The following is an 18,514-nucleotide window of genomic DNA, read 5'->3' as shown; positions in this document are numbered from 1 at the left end:
ACAAGCTAAAGGCTAATGGCTACACATTTGCACTTTATTTTTTTAACACTTTTGGAAACAGTTGTGACAATGTACAGTGGAGGAAATAAGTATTTGATCCCCTGCCAATTTAGTTAGTTTACCCACTTACAAAGAACTGAACAGTCTGTAATTCTTATGGTAGGTTTATTTTAACAGTGAGAGACGGAATACAAAAAAAAAAAAAAAAAAATCCAGAAATTTACATTAAAAAAACAATATATATGAATTGATTTGCATTTCATTGGGGGAATTAGTATTTGATCCTCTTGCAACCAACAAAATTTCTGGATCCCAAGGACCGGTTAAATAAGTCCTCTCGCTTTAGGAAAGTCTTCCTGATGTCAACTCGTTACCTGGATAAAAGACACCTGTCCACAGTCAATAAATCAGATTACAACCTCTCTACCGGGGGCAAGACCAGACACAGGTCTTGTGATCATGGAGGAACTAATGTCTAAGGACATCAAGGACAAGACCGTAGACCAGCACACGGCTGCATAGAAGACAAGACCACCAGCACGCAGCTTGGTGAGAAAGAGACAACTGGTTTGATTATTAGAAAATGGAAGAAGCACAAAATGACCATCAATTGCCCTCGGTCTGGGGCTCCACCATCTAAGATCTCGCCTCTTGGGGCATCAATGATCATGAGAAAGGTGAGGGATCAGCCAATAACTACACAGGAGGGACTTGTTAATGATCTGAAGGCAGCTGGGACCACAGTCACCAAGAAAACTATTGGTAACACACTGCGCCGTAATGGATTAAAGTCCTGCGGCACCCACAAGGTCCCCCGCTCAAGAAGGCACATGTACAGGCCATCTGAAGTCTGCCAGTGATCCTCTGAATGATTCAGAGAAGGCTTATGAGAAGGTCATGTGGTCAGATGAGACCAAAATCAAGATCTTAGGCTTCAATTCGAACTAAGAGAAATGCTGCCTATGACCCCAAGAACACCATCCCCAGCGTCAAGCATGGAGGTGGAAACATTATGCTTTGGGGGGGGTTTCTCTGCTAAGGGGACAGGGCGATTCACCACATCGAGGGGAGGATGGAGGGGGCCATGTATCGTAGAATATTGGCTGATAACCTCCTTCCCCATAGGCATGTTTTGCAAGGGGATCAAATACCTATTCCCCCCAATTACATCCACATTAATTTATATATATTTTTTAATTTACATTTCTGGATTTTTGTTTTGATATTCTGTCTCTCACTGTTAAAATAAACCTACCATTAAAATTACAGACTGTTCAGTTCTTTGGTAAACTAACTAAATTGGCAGGGGATCTAATACTAATTTCCTCCACTGTAATTACACAACTCAACAAATATTCTTCAAACTGTTTGGGGTTTGTCACAGGATGAGAATTTGTTTGGAGGTGTTGAAAGAGATCGAAGTTGAGAAGCTAGATGTTGCATTTGGCACCAAGAGATGGTTGCAAAACAACATCATCATCATCAAAGGGATGCTTTTTTTAATAGGTCATCTTATATTGTTAAGCTAGGTATCCCTTTATTGCAAATATTTCATACAATGCTAATGTAATTGGACTCCTTTATGGTGCCAAGCTTTAGTTGACTGGTACACTGGCTGAACCTCAGGAATTTCAGATGTTATTTCTGCATTCCAAACAGATGGGTCAGGGTAGCGGTTAACATGACTTTTTCTTAGTCAGTTAAGGTGGTGGGCTGTCCGGGGGGAGGGGTTAGCAGGTGCATAGTACAGACTCTGACAGGGGGCGGGGGGGACGGACGGAGAGAGAAAACGGGACAGAGTAACATGGCAAATATCGCTCATATATATATATTATTATTATTATTTTTATTTTAAGACCTTAATTAAGGCGGCAGGCGTGCATTGGTTAGGCGGCTGCCTTAGCTGTAAAGTGCTGCGGGAAACCCTGAAGCAGAATAAACAGTCAGTGAACTCACACACTATGTCGTTGTTTTTGGCTCTGATCCGCCCGAATGGTCCCTCGGTCACCCAGTAGTCTGTGATGTCACCCACCAGATCCTGTAGCACCTCCTTCCTGCCGCAACTCGTTTCCTCCATACCTGAAACATTTATCAGCTTTTTTATTAATCTGTCTTATATTATACCCCGAAAAAATTAACTTAAGTGGATATGCAGGTGGTTTACATGTTTCTCTCATCAATTGCAGTTCAACACTTTCATTATTTAAAATGATGCTGCTGAAGAGAGAACATGTTTGGTATGTTACCATGATCTGCCACGATGATGATGTTGACACAGAGGTGGAGGCCGATCTGCTTGAGGCCGTTCATGAGCTGACCAATGATCTTATCCACACCCTGGAGGGCTTCAATCAGCTGCAACACACACACAGACACAGACGCAGACACAGACACAGACACACACACACACACACACACACACACACACACACACACACACACACACACACACACACACACACACACACACACACACACACACACACACACACACACACACACACACACACACTGGAATAAGGGCTCAACAACTCTGCTATATATTCAGCGCTCTTCTAATATTTGGACATTCATAAATGGAGGGTTTACTGAAGTAATTTATCTTGTAGAACAATACGTGGGAATCTCTTCAACTCATGTTAACAACAGACTTTATTTCAGGCTTTTAACCACAAACACGTTAAAAAAATCTTTGACTTACGGATGATTGAACCAGAAGTAGTAAAACGTATTTTCTGGGGGTGAGGACTCATTACTGCATCACTCTGTGATACAGATCTGAATGTGTGCAGTACTTAACTGAAATACTGAATGAGTTTTGTTATATCAGGGTTAAAAGTGTGAATGTCGGTCAAAAAGGATACCCAGGCACTAAGTAACAAAGCACTGTAAACACAAATAATCAGTTATGGGGGATGAGACAAGTTTGACAAATGGGGCGAAGCCTGCGAGCTAGTTCAGGCAGTCAACTCGAGCACCGATGATACATTCGCACATAGCACCCCTAGTTATCTAATCATCACTCAATGTTCTATGTTAATATGTGGAGTGATGAGGCCCGAGCCTAGACACCAAACTCAAACTATATACTGCTTCTAATAAACATATTAATGAAACACGTGAGTTATCTGACTGAAATGATCCGCCTGGATATTTTGAAAGAAAACATCTTAAAAAGTAATCTACTTTTGTGCAAACCTTTCAGCCTGGCTCCTCAGTAAACTGCTGGGTCAGTATTATGGAGTATGTTACACAATCAACAGTCTAGTGTTAGTTGATGCTGCAGGGTTGACACTGCTACAACTGTGAGCTATCAAAGGCCTTGACAGTTTCACTGTGACCCCAGAAAGGTTTCATTCACTGTACACTGGCTTGTGGAAAATAATTACTGTCTGTTCTTTAGGAGCATGCTGCAGGAGCTGTATGCATCTGCAAAGAAATGCAGATTTTTTGGGAATTAATTCAATTTTGTGGTATCATTCCAGATAACAGAACAAGATCTCACAGTGACCCATTGATTTATTTGGAACTCTGACAAAATTCCTTCTGGCATTTTCATTTTCTGACACGTTTTTCAATGGAATTTTTGTAATGTTGTAATTTGCATGTCACAGACAAGGTTTTTCCTATAATTTATAAGAAGCTTTTACAGGGAGAAGCTTTTTTTCTCACGAAAGGCTGTGTCACTATCCTTTCATGATAAGAAGCAATGGAGGGCATGAAGTACTGATACTGTACACAGATGCAGGTGTTCTGAGTATAAATGTCAAGAGGCTTTCAACACACCTCCATCATCTGCCAATATACAAACCTGCAGATATTATTGTGAATTATTGTGAATCACAAAGGTCATTATGGTTCATCCTTGATTTACAGTGAATACCTGAAGCAAATTTCATGGCAATGGATCCAATTGCTTTTGGTATACTTCAGTACAGAACAAAGTGGTCGACCAATCAATGACTGAGAATGACATACCAAAGGCTCTGTCCAAAGAACCACATCATTTTTCAAAAGTCAACAAATTCAATGAAAGAGTCTTTATTCGGCTTTCTGGGGGTTTTCCCTTTCCTGCAGTGTGTTATAGGTTTTTGTGCACGTAAATGGTCTGCAAAGGCTAAAATCTAATCACAACAGAGCTTGCAAGCTAACCAGTCAGAGCAGACTGGGCTCTGGTTTCAGACAGAGGGTGAAAAGAGGTGCAGAGGCAGTATGAGAAAAATAAAGAGCTTTCGTTGACCAGAGTTCTTAGAATGCTATGGGTTTGCTGCCTTGCTCAATGGCACATAAGCAATACACCCTCCAGAATCTGGCTGAGGTAATGCCGCTCAATACCCAATAGAGCACCAAATGCAGTTTAATCAGCCACAGAAAAGAATCTCCAACAAATGATTTAATTCTGATTATTTTATAATAACAAGAAGACCCCATTCTCTTTTATATTTTTCTTAAAATGTAAAAAGTGTAATGATGTGTTTTTAAAGATTATTGTCTTCAGTTGGAACCAATGGGCTTGGAGCTGAGAGCCAGAGTAGGGAAGTAAGAAACAAATAGAATATTCAAGAATATCCCCAGCCTATTCTTTTGGCGAATGCAAGTCAATTATAAATGCATTAGTGCGCTGATCTTCGGATCAAGGGGGCACAGGTTTAAACCCCACTGCAGTCAGCCTGCTGTTGTGTCCCTGGGTAAGACATTTCACCCCAAATTGCTCCTGTGGGGATTGTCCACAGTACTGATTGCAAGTAAGTCATTTTGGATAAAAGCATCTAACAAGTGACATGTAACAGAGATGCTTAGACCCACATAAGTTTAAATAAGACACCATAACAAAGAGATGTCTAATTATACAAAGAGAAACAAAACTTAATATTTTCAATTTTCTTTTTGATCCCACGTTTAATTGTTTCTCAATTCTTAAGTAAAGTTCATTGCCATCACAGATTCCTAGATGGACTGGTGGACAGTCTGCAGTGGGTAGATTTGGACAACAAATTACGTCATTCTCCTCAAAAATAGTCCGCTTAAGTACTTATTGCCATTAACTAACAGTATAAGTGGCAAGAGAAAATCAAAGATGGAAAGATAACATCATGTTATGTTTAGTTTCTACTTTAAATGGTATTGAACATTCTTTCTTCCCACTCTCTAAAATAGGCCATTAACCCACACTTTGATTAAACTAGCAGGAGGTCATCTTTCTTTTCATATATACACACAAACCCACACACACTGAGGCCTTAAGCTATTTCTTAATCCAATCAACAAACACTTAACCTACATTCAGATTAATCATGTTACATAGAATATTACACCTGTTATCTGACCAACAGTTTTACTGCGCTTCATGTCACAAAGTTCACAAAGACTATGAGGTTTTTTATTAATGTCGTTAAAGTGTCTGACTGTGATGTGAATTGTTTTATTAGCCATCTCATTAAATCTAAGAACTTTTATCTATCTATTGAATGGACTTAAGACCTTCTATTGTGCTAATAAGTATTTGCGGGTGATGGATAGCATTAATGAGGTTAATTGTTCTGATATGTGTGCTGTTTGTTTGATATAATGAACAAGTGTTGAAGTCAGGTGATTAAAAGATTAAATATTTGCCAATCAGATACAAATTTAATTAAAAGAAAACACCTAGTTTTGAGAGTGTGTTTGTCTTAAAGGGACCCTATTATGCTTTTTGAGGTTTTCCCTTTCCTGGGTTTTTATACGTTTTTGTGCATGAAAATGGTCTGCAAAGGCTAAAATCCCTGCGTTCCCTACATGGGATGTCACTCCCACACATTCCCCCAACGCCAGAAACGCCTCCATTCGACTCCTTTGTTTACTTCTGTAACATAGTGACATCACCATGTCACAATTGCGCTTCTATTGGCCAGTGCTCCAACACATTGTACGTGATAGGCTAAGGGTCAGGACATTTCCAACACATCTCTAAGTGGTTGATCAATCACCAGAGAGATGGCCAGTTAACCAATCAGAGCAGACTGGGCTCTGGTTTCAGACAGAGAGTGAAAAGAGGTTCTGCAGCACAGGCAGTATGACAAAAATAAAGAGCTTTTTGAACATTAAAGGATGGAGACATGTCACAGGAGAGGCACTAAATACTAATATGAGAAAGAAAGCAAAAAAGAAGAAGAGGGGGAATGTTTAAATGTTTACTTTTATAAGCTTTCTTTTCATTATCTTACCCCTCCACTGACAGGACCGTAGCTGTGGCCAGATTTATCAGGCTCCTCCAGATACAGCGTGTAGAAATCTGGTCTGAAGGAAAACGCCAAGTGTTAAGTGTATTTTTAAACAGCAGAAACACATGTAAAGCATTTTCTGAATGATTGTGTCCAGACTCCTAAATGCTCAGCAACAACTTAGGCAGTAACAAACCTGTCAGCGTCTGGCAGCTGCAGCCACTTCAGCACAGTGAATACTCTTTCTTCAAATGGCACTTTTCTAAAAATAACAGAAGAGAGAGAAGTGGCAGTGGTGAACATAAAGTCTTTGCATGGCATTGAAGCAGAAACAGTGACATCAGAAAAGTTATTAGTTGTTTCAACCTGAGCTAGAAGTGGCTTTATTGCACTTATTGGATTTAGTTTGTTTACACGCAGGCTCAACGAAGCAGCACAGTGGTGACTGGTTTGCCTGGATACCATTTAAACATTCGTTTATGGCTGAATGACATGATTTGATCCCTACAGAACAGTACATTTACAGTAAGTTTAACTAAAGAAACCTTCTGATTTAGAGACAGTCTGTCAGAATATACGTCCATGCCTTGTTTGCCCAATGGCATCACTGGACACTACCAGAAGTTCTAATGTGCTTTATAACACAGCATGTGTCTGTGGTGTATTAAATCTGGGGTGATATACAAAGGTAGATACTCTGTGAGGACATAGGTTGGGTAAGAGGAATGTTGGGAAAAAAACAAACATCTGGCATACGTCAGGGGCCCCCTATGAATGGACCTATGTCCAGTGCTTAATTTGTAAATCATAAGGTGCCGGAACGCAAAGTACATGACAGCTCAGGGATGACGAGACGCGTACAGGTCCCGGAACGTATACATAAAAGGTGCTGAAAACAACATGAAAATGTCCACTTGCAACACTGTGGGACATACAAGCCTCGATTTCAAATAGTATCCATGGTATAAATGTTATGACGATAATTTACAATTATTTTAGGATAGTACGCACAACGCACAACAACAACACATCACCACAGGTGGGACTTCAGTATACAGCCAGCAATCAATTTCTCAACAGGTTTAACGTGTAAAAAAAATATCTATTATTCAAAGATTGGCACAGCGGCCTATTAATAGACAGTATGTTTGCTCACCATATTTAGTTGTTTAAAACACCCCACATCACGAGCATGTCCGGATTGTCCTCCATCTCTTTTTTTCTACTTTTACTGCGTGTGTCTGTGGCAGTTCTGTGTCCTTTGGCCACCCAGGACCTCACGTACAGGACTGGATTGAATTTAGCCAGGGGGGGTCCAACAAGATTTAGGAAGAGTAAAGATGACATGGTGGATGTGAGCAAAGAGCTACGGGAGTGCAAATCAAGTTCATTTGTGAAAATCCGCGCTCACATTCAGCACTTGCAATTGGAATGCTGTTGACAGCAACAAGTAACTCCATCAGCTCATCGGGGGGGTCTTTGCCATCTGAGTCTCTGTACCTTCTGTAGGCCCGTATGACTGCGCGCGGGTTGGCAATGTTGAAGCGCTGACACAGTGACTCGACCTCAGTCTCTCCATACAGCGCACCTGCGTCCTCGGGCCAGTATTGTGCGTAAAGCACCTTCAACTCCTCAATGAACTTGTTATATCCAGTTTTATCTGGCATCCGGCCTCCTTGAGATAACATACGGTCCTCCAAGTTCTTGGCCACAGTTAGAAAAAACTGCTTGGGGTCGAGTGATCTGTCGCTTGATTTTCCTCCATTCAGCGTGATGCCATGGAAAGAGTTTTCCTCAATTCCCCTTTGGCTCAGTTCAGTGTAGCGACCTGGCTGATCCGACATGGCCTCAAGTACCCTGATTTCCTGACAAATTGACTTGTGTGCTGAAATGATGGTAATGTCTCGTTTTTGAAGCTCGACTGAGAGCTCAGATAATTCTTGCAATGCATCGCACATTATGCCTAAATTGTTCACAAACGCATGCGAAGATAAGCGCATAGCAAGCCCACTGTATGTTTGCTTTGTGACACTGTTACGGGAGGGATCTTCTGATGCAGTTTTGAAATGCTTGTAAAGTGCTGGGTAGTTCTTCCACACTGCTTCAACGGTTCTAAAACTTGATGCCACCCATCTAGTGTCTAAAATACGACCTATTTTGCATAGCTGGACATCCAAGCTCTCAGCTGACTCTCTCAGCTCCATTCGATTTTTGTTAGATGTGCTATACAGTGCTTGTCCATCAATATTTTAAAGTGATTTATAGCACCCATCTCTTTCACTACGTCTGCGACTGCAAGCTCAAGCCTGTGGGCTGAGCAGTGCCACACAGTAATGTTGGGAAACATGGCCTGGAGCCGACTCGCCACTCCGCTTTTACGCCCTAACATAACCGAAGCACCATCACAAGTTACTCCAATGAGGGTCTTAGAGAGAAAATCCTGTGTCAAATGCAGGCGCTCCAGAGCAGACAACAGTTTGTGGACAATACCTTGAGCAGTTAGATCATCTAGCTCTACGAGTTCAGTAAAAATGTTTGTAGGCTTGTCCATATCGGGCAACTGAGCCCTAATGTATATTATCAAGCAGCTCTTTTTGCTTAAACTGGTTGACTCATCCAGCATTACACTGATTTTGGGAGTGCACTGTACTATTTTTTCAAACAGTTTTCTTTTCATTTCTTCAGAAATATGTTTCTGTATGTTTCCACATGCAACATTGGAATGTAAAATTCTCCCCATATCGAGTCCATTTAATTCTTGGCAATCAATCTCCTGTTCGAAGCCATATGCGGGACGGTGGCGTTTAGCCTCCTTGTACGCCGTGCGAAATACGCGAGCTGTAGTGGCCATCTGTTCAGACTGACTATTAATTATAGATTGTCCTAAAGTGTCCACTTTTGCCTTTTCGAGAATGTTTGCTGCTGCTAGGTGAGCCTTGGTACGGGCATGTTCAAATACCTTTTTTCTAAGTGCGCGTTGCTGTTTTATAATATCTGAAGCAGATGAGGTTACTGTGCATAAAACCCACTCTTTTGCCAGTTTCATCCCCGACGTCTTCTCTGCCCCCAAAGTCCCCACCGCCTTACACGTTGTGCAACCCAAACCTGATTTTCCCCTAAAAAGCCAGGGATAGTAAGTCTGCTTCACTTTTAGCTGAGCTTCTGTCCAAGCAGTTGTGCATCCCATCCCTGACCTGTCGCTGGACGTCCCACACTCCTCTACGCTCTCCTCTCCTACTGACTCTTCCTGCTGTAAGCCTGATGTCGCGGTTCCACTTGCCTGCTCCAGCTGTTGTACCGGGCTAGTTGATGCCAGGGTACCCACCGGTTGCTGTTGGTGGTCCACCTGGCCGACGGTAGCTGGCTCCTGCTCCGGCTGGCGGTGAACCTGACCCGCTGCTGACACGGTGCCAGCCTCCTGCCCGGGCTTGGCTAGCTGTCGGTTAGCTAGCTGGCTAGCTGTTGCGGCGCTAACCTCCTCCTGGTTTTGACCATCAACATGACCGCTGCAGCTGCCCTCGTAGCTGCTTGTGGAGGCGTTTCTGACTCGTTTTGAAGTGTCTATTACCTCTTCCTTCTTTTTGAAGAAAGACAGTAAATTTAACTGTCTTTTTGACATGCTTGCATTTAATTAGTTTCTTCCTCTCTGCGAAGTGCTCCTCATGTGGCGAATTTCAAAAGTGAACGCGTTTGTCCGTTGGTCCAGCTTTTCAGTGCGTCAACACAGATCTCCGACTCTTTCAAATCTTAATCTTAATAAACGACATGAAATTCTTGGGATTTTTTTCTGTAAATTAATATCTGTATATTTTATTTCATTTTAACCATTTTTTAATTTTTATTTTTTGTGAGAGGTACCGGATCTGCCCAAATAGGTGCCGGAACACAGGGTGGCCAAAATGAAGAGGTGCCGGATCCTGTTCCGGCAGGATCCGGCTCAAATTAACCACTGCCTATGTCCCCTTAGGGGGGCACACATTGTTAATGATTACCTCAGGTGAGCACACACACTTTGGATGTACACATATTTTCTTCTATAAATGGCATGCACAGAGATAGTTCTGGGGGGACTTCCACAATTGGCTCTGGGAACCCCGCATCGCCCGTGTTGGTGTCTGATACTATGCTGTTGTAATAAACCTTATTATATACAAGCTGGTGTCTCCGGAGACTTCTTCATCATCTTCACAAACATCGCTACAAGATATACTTCATGTCTTTATTCAATCAATACGCCTTGACCCACTCTACTGATCTAACAATCATTGTTTTACTTCCTCGTCTGAAATAATTGTCGGTTGCACTGGATACAAACGGCTGGAACTGCTGCAACAGCAACGTTAAACTGACAGCAGCACTGATCAAGGTTTTCTGTAACTGTCTTTCCACTAACCAGTCTCTAAAGACTGTCAGACCCCATACTGTGTTTGTAAATGACCACTAGCAGTGTTTTATTTGGATTATTATTTTCTGTGCTTTATCTCATGAGACCTTTATTTTGACATCGGGTTGTCCGCAGGATGGACTAGTCTCAACGCGCCCACGCTCGTTCACGTAAAAACAGAAGAAGGCACGCTACGTAAGACGATACATGTGTAGAGCCAGAGACCGAACATATAATTGTAATTAGTACCTAAAGTGTTTTTTGTGAACTGTTGTACCACTTTGTTTAACAGCATTCCTGGTCACCCCTTTTGAGTCGGTGCTTGATTTGTTTGACAGTGGTACTTTGAGTAGTTCGTAGAGTCGCTAGCGCGCTCCTTCACGTCTAAGTTAAGTTAATGGCGGCAGCCTTCCCTGGATCCCCCCTATAGCACCCCTTGATACGCAGAGCGAGGTATGTAATTCATGTAATGTGTTATTTCATACAAATGCATTTCATACGTTTGTGTAAATAATAATGAGATTAATTTCATGTAATTGTTGTTGCCTGCTATTGCTGTTGTCAATGTGTGACGCTAGCGTGCTAAAGCGCATTTGTCTAAGGACTATTTTGTATCCTGGTAAATTGCCTTTGTTATTTTCCTTTCAGTTTTCACGGTGTTGGTGCTATGCACACTCATCTGAATTAAAAGTACACCCGTATGGAAACACTCCAAGCGTGTTTATTCAACATTGAGGGGCCGCTACAGTGTTCCTGTTAGTATTTACTTCCTGTCTGTTTTCTTCTGCGGTGCCCTTTGATGTTTACTTCCTGTCTTTCTTCTTTTACCGATTTGTCTGACGTCCAGCGCTCTGCCTTTTAACATCTTTCCTTCTCTTGTACTCTTTTTTTCACTGGGGACAATTAAGCGATCATAAATCTTAGGTTCTGTGTTATCCTCAAATATAAAAATGAATGTTGACTAGTATTAATAACCTCTGAAATGTCCAAATTGACCAATCAGAATTGAGTATATAACTAAGCCATGTAACTACTCTTTATATATACATGTGTTATACACAATGCCAGGTCATGTATTTTAATCTTGCTGCAAATGTTAATGTAACCTGCCAGCTGGGAACGTCTATTTTTCTCAGATTGAAAACGAATGAAGAGACATACCATGATTTGACAGATTTTTGAAAAAATAAAGTGTTTCTGTGACTATTCTTGTAATGGCAGACTCTTGTTCTGGAAGTTACATTTTCCTGGAAGAAAACCGACTCCGTCTGTGATGTCAATAAGTGCTTTGTGAGGATAAATGAACTCAAATAAAACAGTAAATACAGCACTCAGAACATCAAGGATGTAAATGCAATGTAGGTGTCTGTGCAATCCTATGGCAGGAAAGAGTGTCAGCAGTTAGGGCTGACGAATGTTAAGAGCATCTAATATACCAATTAAATATGTGTACCATCCCACACAGTCATAAAAACCCTCCATGACTTTGCCCCATGGTCCAGCACTTTATCAGCTGATGTCTTTTTATTGCCCCTTAATCGCTCATAATCGCTTTGATATTGACCATGGTTCAACTGCCATGCACTTTTATTGATATCGACTCAGAGGGCACCTGAGGAAAGACACTGAGCATGAAATAGAAACACTACTGACTCACCAGTCATCTTTATCGTAATCTGAAGCTAAACTACAATATAGGAAGTAAGATTCAGCCAGTGGTGAAAAAAGTATTCAGATTATTTGAAGTAGAAGTACTAATACCACACTAACAATACTACATTTTTAGTAAAAGAACTTTATCTAGAAATGTTATTTAAGTATTGAAGTACTATTAGGAACATTATTATAAGCCATTATGGTCACTCAAACTAGATACACTCGCGTTTTGTTTTGGGTTTCTGATTCAACATCATTACAGGCTTCTCACCACTGATTGGCTTTCTGGCGAAAGCATCATAGGATTTATTGCTCGATTTGAAAAAAATGCAACTCTCGCCAAGAAGAGTGGCGACATGAATCGCTTCATTTATTGCTGCCCAGGGTGAATTTGCACTTATCCGTGTTTTTGCATTAACTTTACATGTAATTGCAACAAGGTGTGAACCTTAAGAGTGATGAAAAAAAACATGTGATTTGTTCTTCCTCGGGTAGGGGATTACAAATATTTTTCTGGGGCTGCTCCTCTACTATATTGAAAAATGCTTGCACACAACATTTCAGAAATGTTTAAACCTTCAACTTAGTATAACTACTTACCCATTGTATGGCTTGTGGATATCAGGATAGCTTCCGTTAATTTTGACGTCTGATCCTGGCCAGAAGAAAGTCCCGGACTTCAGGCCCTGGTGCTTTGCTGTATGCCAAATCTAGGAAGACAAATAGGATTAACCAATTAACACTGGCCAAGGAGCTGATTCAATTGCCAAAACCTAAAATGGGATCATGCCTAACTAATACAGGGTGGGCCAACCAGTCGAGAGAAAGAGTCAATCATTTCACTGTGTTACTGCAAAGAGTGTCATCATACACACATGCTGGGTGTATGTCCCCCTCACCTCTCTCTCCCCTTCTATCTTTTTCTCTCAGCCTTCCCACAATTAAACGCGAATCAATTTATATATATTTTTTAATGTAATTTTCTGGATTCTCTTTTTAATATTATTTCTCTCACTGTTAAAATAAGCCTACCATTAAAACTATAGACTGTTCAGTTGTTTTTAAGTGGGCAAACAAAAATCGGCAGGGAATCAAATACTTATTTCCTTCACTATACCTCTGCTCAGCCAGATTTCTTGTAAATGGCACACACCATGATATTGACAGAAATTGACTTAAACTTCTCCTAGCAGTATTAAGACAGAGGCAAGTTACTGTAAACCATTAACAGTGTGTGTGTCTCACAAACAAACTCTCACTTCAAATAATGTGAAAACTGTTTTTATCTTTGCATGTTGCTTCTTTGAACTAAGTGCGGTACTGGCATTCATTGCCTTGAACAGTCCTTTCACAGTCTGGCTGGTAAAGAATATTTAAATGTTTGTATTTAAAACAAACCCATGACTAAGTGCTTGTGTGCTTGTGTGACTACCCATGTTGGTTCAAACACTGCTTCGTGACACTTATTTAAAAATAAATGCAAATAATTGAAGTGTATTTTGATAACTCTCAACTTTTACCTAACCCTGTGACTGGCAGAAGCTCTGCTGGCAGAGATGCACTTTCTCTCTTATTTATTTCTTTTCAGCGATTCAGCAGTTCTGGAGTCCTTCTGTGTCAGTGCCCAGCTTTTCCGTGAGCAGGCCCTCTCACACACATCTACAACGTGTTACCGTTTTGATTTGACAACATTTTATTGAGTTATTACGGTTTTATCTCAGTTTTATTTTTGCCGTTCAAAAGCAGATCTCTCCCTTCAGTGTCACACTGCGAGTGCAGTAAAGCCTTTCTCCGGTCCTGCAGGATCGGTATTCTGATTGGCTAAAGCACTTCTGTGTCTAAAACTCTGCCACAGGTTGGCCCCCCCTGAACTAATATTTGTGTCATCTGAATTTTTAAAACTCTAAATGAAGTTCTGTGTGTTCAAAAAAGACGCTTGTGCGATGACAGCATTGAGATGTACATCTGTCAAACTGTGGGAATTTTATCAAATCAAACATCACCAGACTCACAGGCTGTCCGAGGTACCAGGCGGGGTTGTCTTTCTCTGGACCGGACAGACTGAATGAGGCATCAAACACCGGGTCGTACATAACGTTGTCAATCAGTCCGTTAGACTCTGGATAGAGACCCTGAGAAAGAGAGGAGAGGAATTGAGAGAGAGAAGAAGAGAAATTGGTTTTCAAATCCCATTTGTTGAAGCAATGCAAGAATATAGTAGCCTAGAAATCTAGGCTCACCCTACTGGTAGCAAATTTAATTTGCAGCCAGGGTTCAGCCTAGAAACTCCTCGTTTACTTGCAAAATCCTAACTCGGGTTTGGCCAATCACATCGTGTGATTGTCGGTGGGCGGGCTTAACATAATGGTGACAGAGTTGCGACCGTTCCGCGTGAAGTCCCTACCACTCTCTGCTACATGTAAATAAAGAAGATGGCTGCTGCTGGCGAACAGCAGTCTTTCGAATCGGCTTTGGCCCCGACTTCTGGGTTCTTCTGGGTTTGTAGCTTTAAGGTTTATTGCACTTATTCTGAGTGGTTTTGGACAAAAGCGTCAGTTAAATGTAATGTAATGCCATGTAATGTTATACAATGCCTAGATTGGTTTAGATTAAGTTGACCTCATCAAACTTAAATGGCCAAGTTTGGTGCAGCCAGCCTCACTAATGTTAGCTGTCAGGCTAACAGACTGCACTGTTAGGTACCTCAAACAACCACAAACTTGGAATCTCATTTGTGGTGCAGCATTACAAATGTGCTATCCTTGCGGTACATAACTTTAAAAAACAATGTCAGTCCAGTAAGGTTCTCTATTTTCACAAGAGGAAAAACTGTTTATCTTAGCCAAATTGCCCTGCCCTCCTCAACAGCAGCCACATTGGGCCTCATGTTGTTAGAGGAAAGAAGGAGAGAAACCCACAAGAGAGGAAAGTAGTATGTGGGACATTTCCTTGGACATGAACCACTCTTTCTATGAAACACATCTGTAAAAGTGCAATTGTGAGATGAGTCACAATAGACTTGTCGTATGGTTGAGTCAGCGAGACCTTTGTGAGTGTTATTCTGTCTGCATTCTTATACGGTATACTATCCGCCATAAAATGTAAGAGTGTGTGAATATTCAGAATAAGGAGCAAGCAGTAAACTGACCAACACCACCGCAGTAGTCAAGAAGGCACAACAGCGACTCTACTTCCTGATAATACTCAGGAAAAAAAACCTGAAGGAGAAGCTGCTGGTGTCCTTCTACCGCTGCTCCATCGAGAGTGTGCTAACGTACTGTGTCTCTGCATGGTATGCCAGCTGCTCAGCAGCAGACAGGAGAGCCCTTCAGAGGGTCATCAATACCGCACAGAAGATCATCGGCTGCTCACTGCCGTCTTCGGAGGATTTATTCAGCTCTTGCTGCCTCAGTAGAGCAGCCAACATACTGAAAGACTCATCCCACCCTGGACATCATTTGTTTGACCTGCTGCCCTCTGGCAGACGCTTCAGGTCCACCAAATCACGAACAAACAGACTTAAGAACAGCTTCTACTCCAGAGCCATACGAGAACTGAACACTGCCAAACACTGACACTGACAACACTGATGATGGAATTCTACTCTTAATTTCATCTGCACCTTATGTATATATTCCAACTGCAGTACTGTACATAGGGCCACAGCAAGTCGGAATGTGCAATATCCTGAAGTGCAATATCTCGCTGCCAATGATAGAAGTTATTGTGTCGTATCGTTAGTGTGTCCATTTTTTTTTGTTTTTGTTATATATATATTTTGCACTTTTTTTTTTCTACCTCTTTGATTGCTGTTTGTTGTGTGTGAGTGCACCGTCAGGATTGCTACTCAATTTAGTTGTACTTGTGTTCAAGTACAATAAAGGAATCTAATCTAATCGAAATGCTTACTACAGCATTTCTTTTTCTTGGAGGGAGGTTCCTGACATGCCTCCTTTATTGTCTGACACGGTTTTGCAGCTTTGTTCGTGCTACTTTCAACCTTTGGAGGAGGATTTATTTGGTAGGAAAAGTAAATACTTTCATGCATTTTGGTGATCACCCAGTGGGTTTTATTAGCCTGCTGCTATTAATACTAAAATACCCTTCAAACTGATGAATGGATGGACAAACAAGCTAAGGTTATCTATGCTAACATATGCAAATTAGAACTAAATACACAAAAGAAATAAATACAGCAATGTTTTTCATTAGTCTTGTAGGATTATGGTCATAAAAAAAAGTGTGTGCCATTTCATCCAAAAGCACTAGCCTATATGTCAGCCTCATGGTAGCACAAAAGAAAGAAGTCAGGGAACACAAGTCAGTTGAATTCCTTCTTTGCAGAACAGGATACTCTCACACACTGTTGGCCACCAGGAGTAACTTGTATTTGTTATGTAATTAGATTTTGGATGTCATGCATTTAAAGTTACTCCAGTTCTGAACTCAACTGAAAAACATAATAATACCCATGACTATATTTAATATAAAAAATGGATGGTTGGTGAACCATACTACTTCATTAATAAAAAAAAACAGTAGCTTCACATACACAGTGAATAGGAGCCAACACTTTCACCAATCTGCTTTCAAAGCCACAAATCTAAAAGTTTGTGCTTGTGTGCTTTTGCAAGCATATTTACGTGTGTGTGTGTGTGTGTGTGTGTGTGTGTGTGTGTGTGTGTGTGTGTGTGCGCATGTGAGAGTATTGTGTGTTTACCGTAACAATGGTGTAGTGATTGGGGAAGGTCTTGCTGGGGAATGCTGCCTGCATGTACGGAGCGGAGGTTCCACAGTTCTCTGTGATAGAAGAACAGAAACACATTAGCTGCTCCCTGAGATTCATGTTAAACTGGGAGCACAGTTTCGAGGGAATTTAAACCACTGAAACACTACAAAATAAGGGTGTGTGCATCATCGCCATACATCTGGGCAGGATAAACTCACACACATTCAATTTGAAATTGATGAGAGTAAGAAGACATCAATGCTGGATGATTCATAAGCTATTTACAAAATCACTCCTGACAGACAAAGATCAGGAAGTCTCACTGTCTGCTGACTCACTATGTGTTTTAAAGAACATGTGATTTAAACACAGCTGCACTGGTTTTGTTCTTGTATCCATCCAAGATTAAAGATGATCATCCAAGATGCTTTATAAAAGCTTGGGATTGATTCAGAGAACAAATAACACTTGTTGGACTAAGAGTTTGTGAAGTGATGGAGGAGTTTCTAATTTAGCATAAAGAAAGACCTGCACATTTTTACTCATCAGTGAAGTCTGTTTCTGAAACCAGTAGAAATTGAAGGCTTTTTGAGAGGAAGCATGATTCACATAATTCAGAATTGAAGGAAAAGGAGATTCTCTAACAGAAATACAAATTTGGTGCTCGTTGCATTCCTTGAGAAGAACCTGTGCAGGAGAAAGGTGTATTGGAGGTTGGAGGCCCGAACGAGGTGAACACTTAAGTATTGTAATGTGGTTAAAACGTACTGAGTTTGTCCAGAACAGGGATGAGAGCGCCCCATGTCTGCAGATACTCGGCCCGCAGACCATCTAGAGAGACGAGGAGCAGAGGCTGCTGCTTAAAGCTGGTAGGGAAAGAAAAATACCAGATAATATACAGTTTGTTTCGAAAAGGCAGGTTTGAGAAGTTGATTATTGATCTTTTTCCAGCACAAAAAGTAAGGAAATTGTAGATATTCTATTCCCCACATTTCATCATCTTAAGGTTTTGGAGACATTTCTGCCCAAAACAAGTTGCTTTAACAAACCTTTGAATCTCTAAAAGAACTATTTGGTTGGCTGTCAGTTTCTCTTTGTGTATCACACATTTAGTTTCTTCTAAATATGTAGCTACAGAGCATATGCAAAAAAAGATCGTAAAATAACATACATAAAAAAACTAAAAATATTTCTGATCCATTAATCAAAACCAAAGTGAAGTCAAAATGTTGCATTAAATCAACTGTGGTACCAACATATCTATAAAACAGGGATTCCCAAAGTGTGTGGGGTGCGCGAGCTGCCAACGGGGTGCGCGAGATGAAACGTAATGGTGGTTTGGTGTACAAATATTACATAGGGTTGTTTTTTAAGTGGGATTTTTCCATAGGCTACAATAAAAAACAGGCAATAAACATTTCCTTTGTAATCCCTTTTATTTTAAAAACTATAATTATAGTTTTTGATAGAAACGTAGAAGAAGACAGCCGCTGTCTTCTTCTACGTTTCACTGTAGGCTAGGATATGTGCGCGCCAACTCGTTTC

At 41.0% G+C, this 18,514-nt stretch overlaps 1 protein-coding gene across 1 annotated transcript in view; it reads right to left on the bottom strand.

Moving 5' to 3' along the window:
* LOC134875388 (venom phosphodiesterase CdcPDE) overlaps positions 1-18,514 on the bottom strand; it is a 47,489-nt gene that overhangs the window by 14,971 nt on the left and 14,004 nt on the right. Inside the window, exons 6-13 of the mRNA XM_063899946.1 lie at positions 17,738-17,835; positions 16,961-17,040; positions 14,253-14,372; positions 12,841-12,950; positions 6,397-6,462; positions 6,204-6,276; positions 2,247-2,355; positions 1,957-2,079 (exon numbers count right to left, since the gene is read on the bottom strand). Of these exons, the coding sequence (XP_063756016.1) occupies positions 1,957-2,079; positions 2,247-2,355; positions 6,204-6,276; positions 6,397-6,462; positions 12,841-12,950; positions 14,253-14,372; positions 16,961-17,040; positions 17,738-17,835 (779 nt within the window). The remainder of the gene's footprint in view (positions 1-1,956; positions 2,080-2,246; positions 2,356-6,203; positions 6,277-6,396; positions 6,463-12,840; positions 12,951-14,252; positions 14,373-16,960; positions 17,041-17,737; positions 17,836-18,514) is intronic.

The sequence above is a fragment of the Eleginops maclovinus genome, chromosome 13 (genome assembly GCF_036324505.1).
Source record: "Eleginops maclovinus isolate JMC-PN-2008 ecotype Puerto Natales chromosome 13, JC_Emac_rtc_rv5, whole genome shotgun sequence".
Lineage (NCBI taxonomy): Eukaryota > Metazoa > Chordata > Actinopteri > Perciformes > Eleginopidae > Eleginops > Eleginops maclovinus.
This window is presented reverse-complemented; position numbering and strand designations above follow the sequence as displayed.